Raw genomic sequence first — 17,229 nt, 5'->3', positions numbered from 1 at the left:
GGCTCTCAGGGCTATCTTTTGTATGTGTGCCAAGACTGCTAAGAAGGTAAAGAAGCTAGAGAGGCATCAGAAGGAAGATTGGATTACAGCAGGCAAGGATGTCTCTGATATTTCTGATCATGAGGAGTTTGTCGATCCTTTTGCTGCTTATGAGACTGCTCGAGACATTGCTAGTGGTGAGGGTCCCTCTAGCACTTCTCATTTCTTCAATGAGGAGTCCTCCCACTCCGAGGAGAGCAATGATGATGAGTAGTCCGATGCACCTACTGATAATGTTCCTACAGATCCAGATGAGGCAGTGGACGCCGCTGGGCAAGACATCGACTCTCCTCACTCCGGCGACACCGAGATCATTCCTTTTGATGGCGATGATGATGAGGCTTGATCCTCTTCTTCCCTTGTGATTTTGTCTCTTTTTGGTGCCTTGATGCCAAAGGGGAGAAAATTGCAATCGAGGGGGGGTCAAAATTTTGTTTTTGCTGCTTGCTGCCTGCTTTGTCTGTTTATCCGGAAGTTCCGGACCTGGCAGTCCTTTGGCCTCTACTCTTAAGAATGTGTGGAAGATGGATGCTTGGAGACCCCCCGAAAGTACAAAATCAAAGCGGACCGGAACTCGAGAAGTGCATAGGATAGTTTATCTTTTGAAATCGAGTTTTTAGGAAAAACCGTACTATTAAGAGGGGTTCCAGGTGATGCTCTGAGATATGTCAAGTGCTCTTAGTGTGAACCAAGTGTCAAGTTTCCCTAAGGAGTCATTTTTGCAAATACTCTATCTGTCCAAAAGTGCAAGTCCGGAACTTCCCGTCTTCCAGGTCTTTAAGTTCCAGTCTTGTGAAAAAGATTTTCCTAAGTGTAGTCCAGAAGTTCCTGTCTTCCAGGTCCGGAACTTCCTGTCTAGTTTCCAGTTCAAAATTGTGAGTAACGGCTAGATGACGTCACCTAGCCGTTATACATATACAGCTCGTTTCCAGCTCGTTCCTTGGCTATTCTACTTTCACTTTTTAAACCTAGAGCTGTTGCTAGCCTCTCCTAAGTGTTTCTTGCCTTCTCCACTCAATCTAGAGCCTAATTCTTGTGAGAGAGAGAGAGATTGAGAGGGACAGAAGAAGATTTGGAGAGGAGTGAAGACTAGGATCTTGGGTGAGCACTTGGAATATCTCGTGGGTTGCCATCTCGGTGCTTAGTACTCTTGGAGATGATCTCCTAGACGGTTAGGTGTCGTCCGTGAGAATCCGTTGCATATTGTGGATGTCCTGGGTAAGTTTGTGAAGGATCTCCTCTCCTCCAAAAGGGAACGAGGTAAGTTAATGAAGTTCTTGTGCTGAGATTCTAGAGGTTTTCCAAGTAGAGCAACCTACACTTGTGGCGGATTTCTAGAAGTAGGTTGAGTTGGATCTTGGTGGTCACTCAATTCTAGAAATTTGCCTAGGAGTGTTTAGGGTTGAAGGCTGTGGATTTCCTCTGGGGTTTTTACACAAGTGAGGCAAGGGGTTAATCAAGACCCAGCTCGGAGCTCCTCAACGGAGAGTAGGATCGCAAGATCCGAACTTCGGGAAAAAATCGCTCTTGTCTTTTTCTGTGATGTTTCTATGGATGATTCAGTGATCTATCCTCTGCTTGGAATACCTGTGCACCTTCTTGTGAAGATTGGCTTAGTCTCATGTTTCGAAATTTGAATTTCATCTCTGTTCTGTTACCCGAAAGTTCATGTCTTAGAACACCGGAAGTTCCGGAGTTCCTTACCAGGAAGTTTTGGGTCTGTTTGAATTTTACCACTACGATTTGTTTTTAAGTTTTCAGGGACAGCCTATTCACTCCCCCCCCCCTCTAGGCTTCATCAACGTGTTCAATGATGAGAGCTCCTTTTATAGGCAAGTAATGACGGTTATAACGGTTGGAAAGGTCGGTAATACCCTCCAACAGTCATTGGGGATCAATCCCAGCCGTCCATCAAAACCCTGCATCCATTGGCGCCACGGGAGGTTCGGCCGAACCATGGGTCGGGCCGGCCTGGCCCAAAATCGTCAGGTGGCCTCCTCCTTTGCTCTCATACGCAGACTTGTGATTTTTGGTGCAGTTCATCGTGTCAATTCTGAGTTTTTGGCCCATTCATGCATAAGTCTGATTCTCGACATCGTCCGATTGAGTTATCGTCTGAGTTGGTGTCGATTCTCCTCCACTTTATGGTTATTGTCTACAAAAGGTTAGTGAACCAAATAGTAGTGGAATATTATTATTCTAACATGGATATGAATTGCAAGCATAACTAGTTCTCCTCTATTTCGGTAATATTGACGGTCGAAACTGATTGCTAACAACCGTCAACACTTCCCCACTCCACTGGCGCCGCTTGAGACTTGGGAGAAGATGTGACCTCAGCGGCGGCGGGCGCCTCTACCACCACGACAAGTTCTAGGGCTACGTGCACCTCTCTTCTCCTCTCTCTCTCTCCAATGGATCTGATGGTGGCGGGGGCAAGAACGAGATCAACGGAGTTGGGCGGCAACGGCAGTGCGGCTAGGAATCTGGTGCTGCCGATGGGTCCGCAACGAGCAGCAGCGTGAATTGGGCACGACGGGCTCAGTGAAACAGCGATGACAACGAGGTTAGCTACATCAGTCGTCTCCTCTTCCTCCATCGCCGCCATCTTCTACTCTTCTCTTCTCGGGGTGGTGGCCTCACCGGCAACCGCCGCTGCCTCACACGGGGTGTGGGGGCGTCGCACGAGGCCACGCCCTCGCCCAACCCGTGCCTCATTCTGCCCTGACAAACACCTGAAAAACTCAGATGAAGAACGGGTGTCACACTTTGGCTACGCGTTCTTCATGTTGGTAGCGGCAGATGTAGATGTGAAGCGAATCTCCGATGTGGCAGGCTGGGGCCGAACGCCAAATAAGCGCACTGTGAATGGCCTAATAACTTTCCTCTCGCTATCTGGGTTGTCGCTCTAACAAGGGGTCCATTTTATTTCTTTTCCATATAAAGTTGGGTACTAGGATCCGTTAGGAAAATAAGTGTAGTGTATAGAACCGATCCTAGTGCTCTCTCTTTCCTCTTAGGACCCCTCCAAATACAACACTACAGATGCTCTTACGTCTCAAGTCTCAACGCCACCAACATTACCGTTGATCCAAGATATTAGCTGTTGGACACCGGACAAATTAGTTTATTATATTCGGTACAAATGGAGGAGAAACTTCAAGAAAAGACAAGTTTGTCTGTGGGGCATGTTTGTTTTTAACCCAACCAGGTCCAAGTCGAACTGGACCCATACTAGAGGAGTGACAATGGACCGGATCGGGGGGAGTGAAATGGTCTAGGTCAGGTATGCACCAGACCCAATAACCTTACACCCTGTGTACACAGGGGTAAATTGGTACATTCCACGCTGTTTCTCTCTTCGTTTGCACTGGATAAAATAAAATAAAATATCCAGTGTCTACCAACTAATTATTATGTTTTCGCGGTGTCCTACAGTAAATATGTATTTTTTTATGTCTTGCAGCAAAGATCGTGAACTTTAGTATCTCGTAGCAAATTTTGTCTGAAAAGAAAGGGGAAACGAGAACAAGAGTAAGGAAAACGTCAAAGGTATCTTATCAGTGCATCCAGCGCAAACAAATCTATACGTATGTACCAATCCTACAAATCGATTTTCGTATTCAAGGTGGTGTTTTTTTCTCCTGAAGATGAAGACTAATTTTTTTACGTAAAACGAGATGGTATTAACGTATGATTTATTGAGTTTTAATTATTACAAACTTGAAAAATAGATTAATATGCTATTTTAAAGCAACTTTAATATAGAAAATTTTCGTTCGAAACACACCATTTAGCAATTTAAAAAATATGCCACAAAAATCTTAATCTTTATCTAACTTTTGGAGAAAATAACGGGACCCAAGCACAGGGGAGAGCCTTGGCGGCATCTTTGCTTGGCAACAGCCCAGCAAGAGCTGCTTCGTGCGGACGACGCAGACTCTGTTCGTTTCCTCTACAAGTAGCACCTTGTTATTTCCTAACTTTTTCTTAAAACTTTTAACTTTTCCATCACATCAGAACTTTCCTACACACATAAACTTCAAATTTTTTTCTTCAAACTTTCAATTTTAATCAAACTTTTAATTTTAGCGTAGAACACAGTCTAGATGATAAAATTTTTCATACTTGTGACACGTTTTTCAAAATATTAAACTGTATGTTTCGTGTGAAAACTTTCTATATGAAAGTTGCTGTAAAATATTAGATTAATCTATTTTTCAAGTTTGTAATAATTAAAACTCAATTAATCATATGTTATTGCCACTTTGTTTTATGTGAAATACTTAATCTTTATCTTTATCTATATCTTTTATCTTTAGGAGATTCCAACACCACCGCAGTGCAGCGAGGTGGCAACGAGGATTGGAAGCCAAAAAAATTTTTTGAAGTGATGGATGCCAAAATTTCAACACGGCTTGGAATGAATGGGTCCAACCAGTACGGCCAAGCAGAGACGCGAAGAATTCCGAATCAGTCCAAACATAGTGGTCATTTGGTCAATCCTCACTAGCAGCAACCCTGCATCGACTGGTGCACGAGTCTATGCATGACTTCGTACTGAAATTTGTAGATTCACGGGCTGTTCCAGTTCGATCCAAAAGTTTTCCAAAGATTATCACATCTTACATTAGATAAGTTTAATTAATTAATTTAGTCTTTTTTTTTCGTCATAGCCATACCTGTGATAAAATTCCCTCTTATCTCTCTTATGATACGGCATGTTATCACCTCGTAAAAGTGTGACACGATTCTGTTTTATTAGTGATATCTGATATGTGGTTCACTTTTTTTTTGCTAGCCATAACTTAGACAAATCTAACATGAAAGTATGATAAATAATGAAAAACTTAGTATATATAGCTTCTAAATTGCCCCTTAATTAGTTCGAAAGAGATGTTAGCTTGAGCTTTTAGATTGTATGTAAAACGAGATAAAATATTAATTAGCATATAATTAATTAAGTATTACTTTTGACAAAAAAAATTCAAATCATAGCTTCCTAATATGGCAAATGACCAAAATGCTCTTAATTAATATGAAAGTTATATTGGTAGAGGTAGGTGAGAGATATTTAAGAAATAAAATTTTTCAAATTGCAGACCGATGGAAGGTAATATATGATAGAAGTTGATTTATTTGAGACAAAGCTTAAAGTATATAAATTGGTTTATTTTAGGACTGAGAAAATATTCATTACAAATTTTAAAAATAAATTTAATGATTTTATTAAAAAATGTATAAAAATTACACCATTTTTACAAGAAATGTTAATAAGATATGTTAATAAGAAATGACGTACTAGGTCAACTGATAAGCTGGAAAGAATGGAGCGTGTCTACAACGCAAAGTACTCTATTACACGTATTTTTGCCATTATTCGGTCGTTTTTATCCTGATTGTTTCTATGGTTTTGGATTGCAAATAATTAATGAAACACTGACGGCATATTTCTATCCGTTGATAGATAATCTGACAATGCATGGATATGTGTAGAATTACCATCAGATACTACTAATACCAGCTAAAAAACACTAATTTGCTTAGAGGGCGTTCTAACCAGCTCACGAGCTAGGATACGGATAATTCATAGCAAGCTTCCAAAGGTATGAGTTCAACTTCTATTTCCTAAATAAAAAATGAAAAGAACTTCTACATCGACATTTAGGATATGTTTGAACATCCATATTGGAAGAGTATATTAGCAGCAAAATGTAAAATATTCCCTCCGTTTCTAAATATTTGACACCGTTAACTTTTCTAAACATGTTTGTCCGTTCGTATTATTCAAAAAATTTAAATTTAAGTAATTATTAATTCTTTTCCTATCAATTTGATTTATTGTTAAATATACTTTTATGTATACATATAGTGTTAAATATTTCACAAAATTTTTGAATAAGACGAACGGTCAAACGTGTTTAAAAAAGTAACGGCATCAAATATTTAGGGACGGAGATCAAATATTTAGGGACGGAGGGAGTAGAAGACATCTCACCGGCGTACAATTAATCAAGTATTATTTACAACCTTAAAAATAGATATTTATTTATTTTTTTCAGAAATTTTTATAAAACTTTTCATATAAAACGTACTGTTTAGTAATTTAGGAACCATGAAAATGGAAAATGAGAAAGTTACAGTTTAAAATTGTTGAAAAATAACGCAACCTAATTAACCCTTATAAGCAATATTGGTGGCCAATCTGTCGAATCGTCCATGTATACTGCATAAGTAGATGTGTGGGCGTTAGGATGTTGTACATATCCTTCAGTAACTATTTATTATACACAAGTTAATTAAACGAGATGCCACGAGATGTCACGGCTTCGCGGTTAATGAAGTGTAAGATAAGCACAAATATATATGGACAAAATAGCAAAACTGGAAGATAGCTGGAGTATCCTCTGTTCCTCTCCCCCATGACGGAAATGCAACAGCGGAATTAAGATGGGCACCATTATTCCAATCCCACCATTTTATTCGCTAATTCATTACAAGTGTGGACTCGCTGTCTTACATGCAAAAGATTGAACCGCACACACGGGGACACAACTCAGACCGAACAAGTACAGGTACTTAGCTTGTGCTCATCATACATGAGAATTACATGAGATGTGTGATTAACAGAGAGAGATTAGGCAGGGAAAATTTAACAGCTGATCGAGATGGAGCAGAAGAGACATAGATAAGATAGATCTGGAGGGAGGGATGGATCAGTGCGCGGCGGCGGGCTTGAAGGAGGTGAGCTGGCGGGTGTTGGTCCACGACTGCTCGTACACGACGGCGACGTAGGACGCGGTGGCCCCCGCGGGATCTGACGCGGAGACGACGAGGCGGTAGTTCATCCCGGAGACCACCTGCTGCTCGCCGCTCGTCACGCGGCGGAACCGCAGCCCGTCGCTGGAGAGCGAGGCGTGCCGCTCCACCGCCCACCCGCCGAGCTCCTGGATGTGGGGGTCGCCCACGTCCGTGATCGGGCTCCACCCGCCCACCAGCGGGCCATGGCCGCGGTTACCCCCGACCTGCGCGGCGGCGGCGGCGGAGACGGCGAGCAGGAGGGCCAGCAGCAGCGGGATTCTCGCCATGGCCGCCGTCGATCGAGGGGAAGGGATCGGATCGGAAAGGAAGCGGTGGTGGTATTGGTGTAGGGGAGAGGCGGTTTCGGGCGCTTGGGATGCAGGGGGGTACGGGCTAAAATTGCTTTGGCGTGTGGGAGGAGCAAGCAGAGAAGATGAAGATGCAGATGCACGTGAAGGATGGGGGCATTTAAAAAGGAGTAGCGTGGGACGTGGCGACAAGAGGACAAAGCACAAGTAAACGGTTTTGTTTTCGTGGAAAAACGGGCATATGTGCCAATTTGCTGTCTCCCGTTGTCCTGCACTTCATCTATTCCTCTTTAACAAGTACATCCTCCGTTTCAAAATAATTTTATTTATGAGTTTTTTATCCAACGTTTGATCATCTATCTTATTTAAAAAATTATAAAAAAATCACGCATTAAAATAAAAATACAAATCACTAAAATAATTCAAATGTTATGGAAGGTAAAACGTTGAACACGGAAATCCATAAATAAACTTATTTTTATCAGTGGGGGTAAGTGAAGTAACTCGATCGTGACATGCATATTTGTTCGTAGTTAATATAAATGGATATGTTATTTTCTATTACTAAAGTGTGATGATGATATTAAGCTAGTAAAAACTGCATTTCGTAATCTTGAGTCAACGGTTATATAGCTTTTCACCAACTTTAGATGGAGATTCACAAATAGAAATCAATAATCATGCGTTATTTTAGGTTGGCGTTTTAAGTTTTTGTGTGTGCTCCTGTTTTGAAAGGAGTGTGTTTTTTTTAGTATTTGTGTGTGCTGCTGTTTTATAAGGAGTGTGTTTTTATGTCTTTGTTTTGTTTAGATAGAGTTTGGTTGAACTGGTGTAATAATTTGCTGTAGCTCTTTAAGCAAAGGCCGGGATTTAATCTTATTATTAAAAAAAAAAGAAAAATGTCCTCTTGCCTTTTCTGATATCTACTATTTTTTTTCACCAAGCACGCATGTAGTCATACACGTATATCATACTCACAGTCACATGTCCTTAACTGTGTCCCTTAACACATACAGCCGCACCCACCCCTTGCATGCAAACCATACTCTCGACACGGGTGAGTAAGTGTACCCCTAATGCACACTAAAATAACAAAGACCAGCAACACAAACTTGGCCCCACTAAAATCTTATACTTAGAAACCACACTCATGTGTGGATAAGTCATCAAGATTTGAACCTTTGGTCGTGCGCTGCACCCACAACTCTAACACTGGTGTTTCCTATCTTTTATAACATCTAAATCGTCATAACATTTTTTTGAAATACGTCATTATGCATACATGTTTAATTTCGAATGTACAAGCTGTAAAAAAAAGAAGAAAAAAACTCTTAAGTAATACAATAAATGAACTGTTTATAGTTATATTTGTTTTCTAATAATTAACTTATATGGGTAGAATTTTCATTCGTAAGTTTGTGGAGTAATATATCATGTATTAATATATCTTATCAAGTTTGTTTAAAAGTTATAATAACTATTTCGATGATGTAAAATAAAAAGGAGGGAAAACATCCTCTTAAGGGAAAAGACTTCTCCAATTCAAATCCTTATGTTTTGATACAAATATCGTATCTTATGAAATGATAACCTGTGTGGTATTAGGTATGGGCCGTTTATGTCTATAGAATATGCGAACTTGTGATATGTATATTAAGTGTCAATAAAGAAGTGCTTGATCTAATAATAAGAAAACAGATTCAAGTAGTATTGGAATTACTTCAATTTGGCCAATAAGAGCATGGTCAAAGACAAGTTATGTTATGAGATCTTACATACTACCCCTTTATTTTGAAACTATGCACTTACAATAGTTGAGACAACAAAGACTATTGAGAGATTGTTAACCGTAAAATAATACATAGGGAGAGGAGGAAGGGTGTTTATAATACACACCGCGCTCTGTTACGCCCCTCTCCCCCCACCCCCATACCTCTATGCGTGGTTGTAGACCCCTTCACTTTTCCGTCGAATGGTTTTTTCAAAACAAATAAAAATAAGCTTAAAGAAGAAAAAAGAATATTTGAATCCAAATCTGCATATAAAATTTTGGTATACAAATATTTCAGTGTATAGACTTTTAAAGAAAAGAGAAAAGCACATGGTGTCATAAAAAGAAAAGGCAGTAAAAAAAGGAGGAGGAGTTGATCACGTGACGTGTGGGCGCCTGCGAAATAGCATTTTGGTGTTTATCTCCCCTTTCTTCTCTCTTATATCAGCATAATAATCCCAGCTACGTACATCTCATATTATGATCCATAATGCATTAAAAAAGTGATTGAATTTTAGGTTGGAGGGAGTAATTGGATTGTTGTAGACAATTTCCTTATTCTCTACTCGCTGGCCAAGTGGCCAACAGAAATCTTCCGTTCCAGATTAGCCGCGTGCATCACATGCATTTTTTTTGTTTATTATTCATTAGCAGCGCAAAATTTTCAAGTACTATATATCTTGGTTATGCCCAATTTGACACACGCCAGCCACTTTCCGTTAGGATCAAAATTTGACTATATAGGAGTACATATTGAATGCTCCTTTCAAGAAAAAAACTGGTCAAAATAGTGTGACTACGTCGGTATATCAGTCTATGGGACGCAGATATATGCCCTATGCATATGCACACCGTCGGCAGAAGAACCGTGGGTAAGGAACTAAGGATCCAAAACCATTTGATAGTTGCAAACAAACAGCAAGTCGGCCGGATTGTGACCAGGGAAAGCGAGTGATACTGGGCCGTAAAGGATGGGCCAAGTAGTCTTCGTCAGATTCAATAAATTCCATCCCTACTACTTATGCTACGCTACTTTAATTCGATATATATAGGAGTAATTCCAGCTGGCTACAAATTAAAATAGCTATTGGTTCCAGCTGGCGTAGGTTTAAGGTCAATTAGGAATAGAATAGTAGTGATAGGGCATGTTTATAGAGCTCTAACTAACTCCTAAATTTAGCTTCAGCAGTTGGGTCTGGAGTATAGTCGTGGAGCTGTCTAAACCTAGCTCCGTCTCTCTAGTTTATTTTGTGAGAGAGCTCCACCTAGTCCTGCTTTCATTTTTGTGGAGCTGAAATTGTTTGACTGAGCTACAGGTCCAATTAGAGCTATGCTAAACAGGCCCCTAATATCTCTCGTTGTATGTCAAATCAAAGATACCCAAGGTAACATGTTGTTACGCTGGAATCGGAAAAAATATACGGCGAAAATCACAATGAAAACTTAAAATTAGAATAAAAATTGAATATCTAATATTTATCACGTCGCTGTAAGTAAAATTTTTACTTTAGTTTTTCAGAATATATTTTTTTCTTTTTTTTCAGAAAACTACACATTTTTTTTCTAGAAAATCGTTGCATTCTCGTACCTAGAAACAATAACCATTCTCCGTAGGGGTGGGTATTTGGTTAGACCTAGAAATTCAAATTCGGTTCGGTTTCTCGGTATTTTTGAAAATTCGGTTTTTAGAATCTCAAGACCGATCGGTCCCCAACAAAACTCAAGACCGAGAAAATCGGTCTTCGGTTAGTTCGGTTCGGTCTCAGTCATAGACCGAACTAACACTAACAAAAGTTTAAATCGGCAAAAAATTGATACAAGATCGATGAATCAAGCAATTAGGCCATAGATAACACACTTCAAATTGATGTCACCGGTAAATCGAGCACGATTTAGACAAAAAAAATAGAAGCAAATCAAACACGATTTAGAAAAGAAATCGGCAAATCGAACAACAACTGGTGCACACTGCACAGCCACTTCAGCTTCAGCCTACGGGATATAGCCAGCCCGGTAGATGCGGCGCGCGGAGATGCAGGCGGAGGCCGGTGGGCTGGATGCTAGCGCACGGGCGCACGGCAATGGAGACGGAGGCGGGCGGGTTGGAGGCGGCACACGGCGAGATGGAGGTGTTAGTGATATGCCCTAGAGGCAATTATAGAGATGATTGTATCACACACTATGTTTACATATTTATCCGACTTTGTTCCTTAAAATAGATAAACTCATTATTGGTTAATGAATATCTGATTCTTTCATGAGACTCTTTATGTTGTGTGTTGCTATTTCTAAAGGATCCCTAATCAAATATCATATGTGGAACAAATATGTTTAGATGATCAACACATGTATTAATTGATGATCATGTCTCATGGATCATGGTATAGAGATACCAAATTAATAATGTGGACACATGTTAGTGAACATGTTGTTGGATAGACCCAACAAGAGACACTGCAAAAGCCATATGTGTTGTGTCATCAGTGATCTCATTTAGTGTTGGTGTTGAATCCTTAGACCTGAGATTATCATGGTTCCCAACATGTGTAGTAACTTACTTAAGGACTGCTAAACGCTACTCCGTAATTGGATAGTTATAAAAGTAGTTTTTGGGTATGCTATGAAACATGTAGTGGGATATGAATGATCAAGATGGGATTTGCCCCTCCTATGGAGAGATATCTCTGGGCCCCTCGATGTTGTAGATTATGGAAGTGCATGGCCATGCCAAAGGTGATTGAGGAGTCAATCACAAGTTATATAATTTATCAACAGGTTCGAGTGAATGATTGAGCTATTAGAGGATGGCACATATCTAGCCTTGAGCTTAATCGATATCGTGAGGCAAAGGGGTTCATACATATATACACTAGAGGTTCAGCCGATATGATCTTTATGTATGCCCGGTGGGTCAATACGTTCTGCTAGGGGCCGCTGTTGATGCGTGGACCAAAAGGGAGTTTTCGGGTTACAGCCGAGTATACATGAATCTACAGGGTCGCACTCTTAATGGGCCGGAATAAGGGGATTGGATGGAGATCCAATATGAGCTCAATTTGGATAGGGATCCGAATAGGAGTCCTACTGGCCTTGGAGGCCCGAGTGATGGATCCTATATATTCGTGAGGGGTGTGACCGGCAGAGGCATTGCATCGCATGAGAAACCCTAGCCGTCACTTCCCTCCCCGAGCAAAACCCTAGCCGCGCGCGGGTGCTAGCACATCTGCGTGTGGCGTTCCGTCCCTATACGTGTGGATACCGGTAGAGGCGCCGCTGGTTTGCGGTGCTGATCGGCGTGGGAGTATGGCGAGGAGAACGCACGAGGAGGAGAAAGTCGAGCCGGTGCAATCGACTACTTTCTCTACATCGACGCGCGCTACTTCGCGAGAGTTCCTTTGACTTCTCAGCGTCTTCTTCCGCTGCGCAGCACGTCGAGTGGTAACGATCTATGATCTAATACTTGCATGGTTCCTGGTTTACGCGATAGAAAATTTTGATTTATGCTATCGTAGCCTACACGTATCCCAACAGGAGGTGGAGACGCTGGTGGAGCCATGGAGGCAGAAGGCGGAGGTGGCGCCGTCGCCCGGCGCGGTGCTGGAGGCGGAGGCGGCAACAGCGCAGTGGAGGTAGGAAGTGGAGGGCAGGTAGAGGCAGGAGGCAGCGCCGGCGCAGTGCGGTGGAGGCAGGAGGCGGAGGGCGGAGGCGGCGCCGGCGCGGGGGAGGTAGAGGGCAGAGGCGGCGAGCGCGGTAGAGGCAGGAGGCGGAGGAGGCGGAGAGCGGAGTGCGGCACCTGTGGCTGTGAGGGAGGAGGTGACGCCTGTGACCGTGAGTGGAGGAGGCGGCGCCTGTGAGGGAGTATTCTAGGGTTTTCTTTACTGGGCCTGTTGGGCCTCCTAGGACTATTGGGCCAGTTCGGTCATCTCGGATATTTCGGTTAACCGAGCCCAATAACTGAAATGCCCGAAATAAATTCGGTCTTTCGCTAGCTGGGACCGAATAGCTATCCGAATTTTTCGGTCTCGGTCTCGGTCTTTTCGGTTCGGTTCTTCGGTTCGGTCTAATTATGTCCACCCCTAATTCTCCCTCTTAAAGAAAAGGAAGGTACGGATATATTGATAGCTAAAGAGCAAATGATTGCACTGACAAATTTATCTGTATTTTATTAAATGGCATTTATGCCTAACAAACATAAAACGGCATGCCAAATGAGTGTAGCTTTACCCGGATTTGAATTCTAAACTCGATACTGATGCTCATATTTACGTTCTAATTATTTTTTATAGCGATAGACGATTTATATGTCGACAGCGAAAGAACAAGGCCACTTGTTTGTTGGGCATTTAGAACAATTAGCTGCAAGTGATAAGTTGCCCACTGATGCTGTCTTTGCTATTGTAGTGGTATCGAAGATTTCTAGGCTGCTTTCCATCTCCTTTTTGAGAGAGATTTTTAGCCCACCTAAAACGAAAAGCTCATTAGCATATAATTAATTAAATATTAATAATTTAATTTGAAAAATTAGATTTATTTAAATTTTTAAATAACTTATATATATAATTTTTGCAAAAGACACATCATTTAATAGTTTAAAATCATTTAATAGTTTAAAAAGCGTGCTAAGAGAAAATGAGAGTTAAAGTTTAGAGTTAAAAGAACTGGGAGAGTTCAAATCTACCCTTTCACATCTTCTACCATCTAATTTTCCATGTGCACGCTTTCCGAACTACTAAACATTGTATTTTTTAAAAAGAATTTCAATAGAAGTTGCTTTAAAAAACATATAAATCCATTTAAAGTTTTTTAGCTAATATTTAATGGAAAAAGTCCAAATACCCTAAACTTTAGAAGGAAGTCCGTCTAGCACCCTGAACTTTAAAATCAGACATCCAACCTCCTAAACTTTGTCATGCCATCCATATTACCCTCTAAGGTGGTTTTGGATTATGGTTTTGTATATTTTGAAAGCTTAAACAAACAATTTTGACTAACAAATATAACATATTGGTGCTGTGGACTTCGGCGATGCGACTAGCTACGGGCCTCATCTCCACCGTTATATTTACAAGGACCGGTTCACATCAACTTGCTACTACAACATACGTTAACTGAACTGTGGTCTGGAAACAGTATTCATTGTTACCGTAAAATCTTGCTACAGCATACATGAAGAAAGGTGATTTGGAAACCTTTATTCATTGCTGCCGTAAAATCTTAAAACTGTAAACTGTTTCCACAACGCATTGCTACAGCTATAGCGTGCGATTCAAATTACCGTCCACACAGTGAATCTCTGCAGGCTGCACCGTTGCAGACGATCCAGATCTCCCTTCAATCTAGTAGTAAGTCATAAGTATAACTCCAAATCCGCCCAGCTAGCTTCCTTCAATTGTTGCCTCCTTACCAGCAAGACATCTTCATATACAAGAATGGAGTAGCTTCTTTCATAGTTGCAGTTATTCCTCACCTTTGCAAATAGATTGCTGTTCCAATCAAAACAATCCATAAAGTAACAATCACCCATGCGCTCCTTGTCCATTCCGTTGGAGGTCGCAAGAAAGATAAGTCACCAAAGATATTTGGCGAAGGTTCAACTTGGCTGCTGGCAGCCACCATTTTCCTTTTCTTGTCCTCCTGCTCCTTGATTTTGTCACTCCATGTTCCAGCGTACCTAATTCACATGATAGTATACATCACGTTATATTTCTATGAGCATAGAGTAATGTACAGCATGGTGTTGCCAGCAAGTCGTGAAACAAATAGGCTTTGTTTTTACTTCAATGTGAAGGCAAGATTTTCTCAATACTTTAACAGAAGACTTTAATGTCTAACAGAAGACATGGCCCAACTAAATACGCCCACATACAAAGATTGAAATTTCCAGTTGAAGTGTTAAGATAGATAACTAACCAATCCCAACTAGATCCAATTTGTGGTATTGTGACCACCTCGTCATTGGAGATCTTCAGCTTGGGTGCCTCAGAAATGTACCGGAGTTCCGCTGCCTGCCGCCTAATGCTGATCATTGGATGTGTACTCTCCAACTCTTTGTACAGTGCAATGCAATCCTTGTGCCTCCTATTGGCCTCATACGCCATTGCAAGCCAAATTTGGATCTGTAAGTGTGAGAAGACATCACATATCACCATAATTCTACAAGCATGATCAATTATTGTCATCAAAACCAGGAACACTGGAGCAGGCAACATGGTTATATGATATATTTGAATCTATCATTATAAAGTATGAGGCTCACTTGGTCAAATAAGTGTACACTAATTCCATCGCCCCGCTTGCTATGAAGTAAACATTTCATTTCACATTTTGAACAGCCGTTCTATTGATTGGTTAGGCCAAAAATAAGGCTGTGGTCACAGACCACAGATAACTGGTTTTTAAGGCCATTTAGAACATACTTAGCCATGGAACATTCCAAAATTCCAGTAAACTAGACCTAACAATCATGTGTTGTCAACATCCACATCTGCCTGAATTTAATAGCTCCAAACTAGTGATTCCTACTGTACGGATACTTTTTGTTCTTACAAAGTAACTATTTTATATGTTTAAAGCTCAATTTAAGCTATTTCAATATACCATATAAAACTTATTAATCTACATATTTAGACATAACAAGGTAATTGTTGGGAAATTTTGAGGTATCAGCGCTTTCATTTTAACTGTTATTTAGCAATCATGTATTTAATGGTTTGTAAGACTTCTTAATCTTGGGATATTAGATTGTGAACCTTAGGCCGGTCCTTCATATTTGAAAAACATCATGTCCCTCTATCTTGGATTCTAGCTTTCAATGATCTCTTTCATTGGTAATGGTTTCATTCTGCCACAAGTCACTACACATCCATTTTATCATATAGCTAAGGTCGTATAATAAGCTACTCCAGTAAACAACTAAGGTTGTTTGAAAAGCTAAACAAACACTCAGGAACATCTAATACAGCTACGCTGTGAAGAACATGCGACATGCGGCAATGTTGGTGTAAGTAACTTAGCATGTATTCCTTCTCTTTATAGCTCAAATATATCCGAACATTAATTTTATAGACACACTGATGAGCCAACTACATAAAGGAACCTGAAATGAACAGAATTACTAATCACATAGCCAAGTAGGGGAGTGATATGCTACCTCCCCACCAAGGAGCGATGAAGGGCGAATAATTGTGAGTGCAGCCTCCAAGAATTCAATAGAGCGGCCATACATTCCTCTTCCGTAGGCCCTTTGCCCCAAATCAAACATTTGCTTCGCCGTCGCCCGCCTCTCTGCTTGCTCCTTTGCCACCTGCAAACCCCCCATAGCAAAAACATACATGTTGGAATCCAGCTAGACTAGAGCAATGCATGCAATGCAATTTGAGGCAAAGTTATCGATACAGTGACAAAACATGTTAAATGGTAAACTGGAAGTGGGCATAACGCCAATGATGTGGTTAACAATTTGGTAATGGCGTTTTTCCTGTTAGATTATATTGAGATACTAAGCTAAGTAAAAGAGAGCGGTGGCAGCTGGACCTTCTGGAGCTCGCGGCGGACGCGCTCGCGCTTCTCCTCCTCGGACTCGTCGGGGGCCTCGGCGGCGGCCTGGCTCTGCAGCTCCTCGGCGGTGCGCTCGAGCTCCTCCATCTCCTCGGCCTCCTTCAGCCGCCGCGCCATCTCCGCCTCCCACTCCCTCTGCGCCTCGTCCTCCGACGGCTCCCCGGCCTCCTCGCCGCCGGCCCCCGAAGCGGACGCCGCAAACCTGGCCACATGGCCGTGGCCACGGCGGCGCGCGCGCGCACGGAAGAGGAGACAACAGGAGTCCGCCGCGCCGGCGCCGGGCGGCCGCCACCGGGGCCTGGGGGCCCAGTTGCAGAGGCGGAGCTGGGGCCCGCGGACGGTGAGGTCGCCCCGCAGGGCGGTGGCGTCGCCGAGGAGGAGGCCGGCGGCCATCGCCGCGCGCGGGGGAGGAGAACCCACCACCACCGGTCAAGAAGCACAAGGGAGCAAGCGGCCAAGGGCTTTCCTTTCTCTGTGGTCACTAACCGAAAAGAGGAATTGGGTCACGGCACTGCAGTCAGTGACACGTGGGCCCAACCGCCGCAGATATTTTTCACTGCAACTGCAGGCGAAGGAAGAAAGAAATGGTGCGGAGGTGAACAGAACGGGTGGTGTGATTGACCACACGAGACAGTCAGTCTTCAGTATTCTCAAACTTTTTTTTTGAAGGGTACAACGACGACGCACACACGAACTCACTCCACACTCACACAACGCAACACCACACACACGAGCGCGTGCGCGTCCAACACA

General features: G+C 42.1%; 2 protein-coding genes across 2 annotated transcripts; both read right to left on the bottom strand.

Moving 5' to 3' along the window:
• Positions 1–6,431: 6,431 nt before the first annotated feature.
• LOC4333170 (cysteine proteinase inhibitor 8-like) lies at positions 6,432–7,281 on the bottom strand. The gene has a single exon (NM_001417852.1). It carries the CDS (start codon positions 7,125–7,127, stop codon positions 6,756–6,758), a length of 372 nt encoding a protein of 123 aa, NP_001404781.1. The 5' UTR covers positions 7,128–7,281; the 3' UTR covers positions 6,432–6,755.
• A 6,742-nt stretch (positions 7,282–14,023) lies between these two features.
• On the bottom strand, positions 14,024–16,916 carry LOC4333169 (uncharacterized). The gene is made up of 4 exons (XM_015777280.3): positions 16,453–16,916; positions 16,070–16,222; positions 14,830–15,035; positions 14,024–14,590 (listed from the first exon to the last, which is right to left on the bottom strand). Exons 1-4 carry the CDS (start codon positions 16,867–16,869, stop codon positions 14,383–14,385), a joined length of 984 nt encoding a protein of 327 aa, XP_015632766.1. The 5' UTR covers positions 16,870–16,916; the 3' UTR covers positions 14,024–14,382.
• Positions 16,917–17,229: the final 313 nt, after the last annotated feature.

The sequence above is a fragment of the Oryza sativa genome, chromosome 3 (genome assembly GCF_034140825.1).
Source record: "Oryza sativa Japonica Group chromosome 3, ASM3414082v1".
Taxonomy (NCBI): Eukaryota; Viridiplantae; Streptophyta; class Magnoliopsida; order Poales; family Poaceae; genus Oryza; species Oryza sativa.
The sequence above is the reverse complement of the archived record's forward strand: the minus strand, read 5'-3'. Positions and strand labels throughout refer to the sequence as shown.

Bases quoted from the DNA above. Each gene is read 5' to 3' on its own strand.
- LOC4333169 (XM_015777280.3), bottom strand. From the start codon at position 16,869: ATGGCCGCCGGCCTCCTCCTCGGCGACGCCACCGCCCTGCGGGGCGAC. The intron at 15,036-16,069 runs GTAGCATATCAC...TCACACTTACAG, and splicing joins CATCGCTCCTTGGTGGGGAG to ATCCAAATTTGGCTTGCAAT. The intron at 14,591-14,829 runs GTTAGTTATCTA...CATGTGAATTAG, and splicing joins ATTGGATCTAGTTGGGATTG to GTACGCTGGAACATGGAGTG.
- LOC4333170 (NM_001417852.1), bottom strand. From the start codon at position 7,127: ATGGCGAGAATCCCGCTGCTGCTGGCCCTCCTGCTCGCCGTCTCCGCC.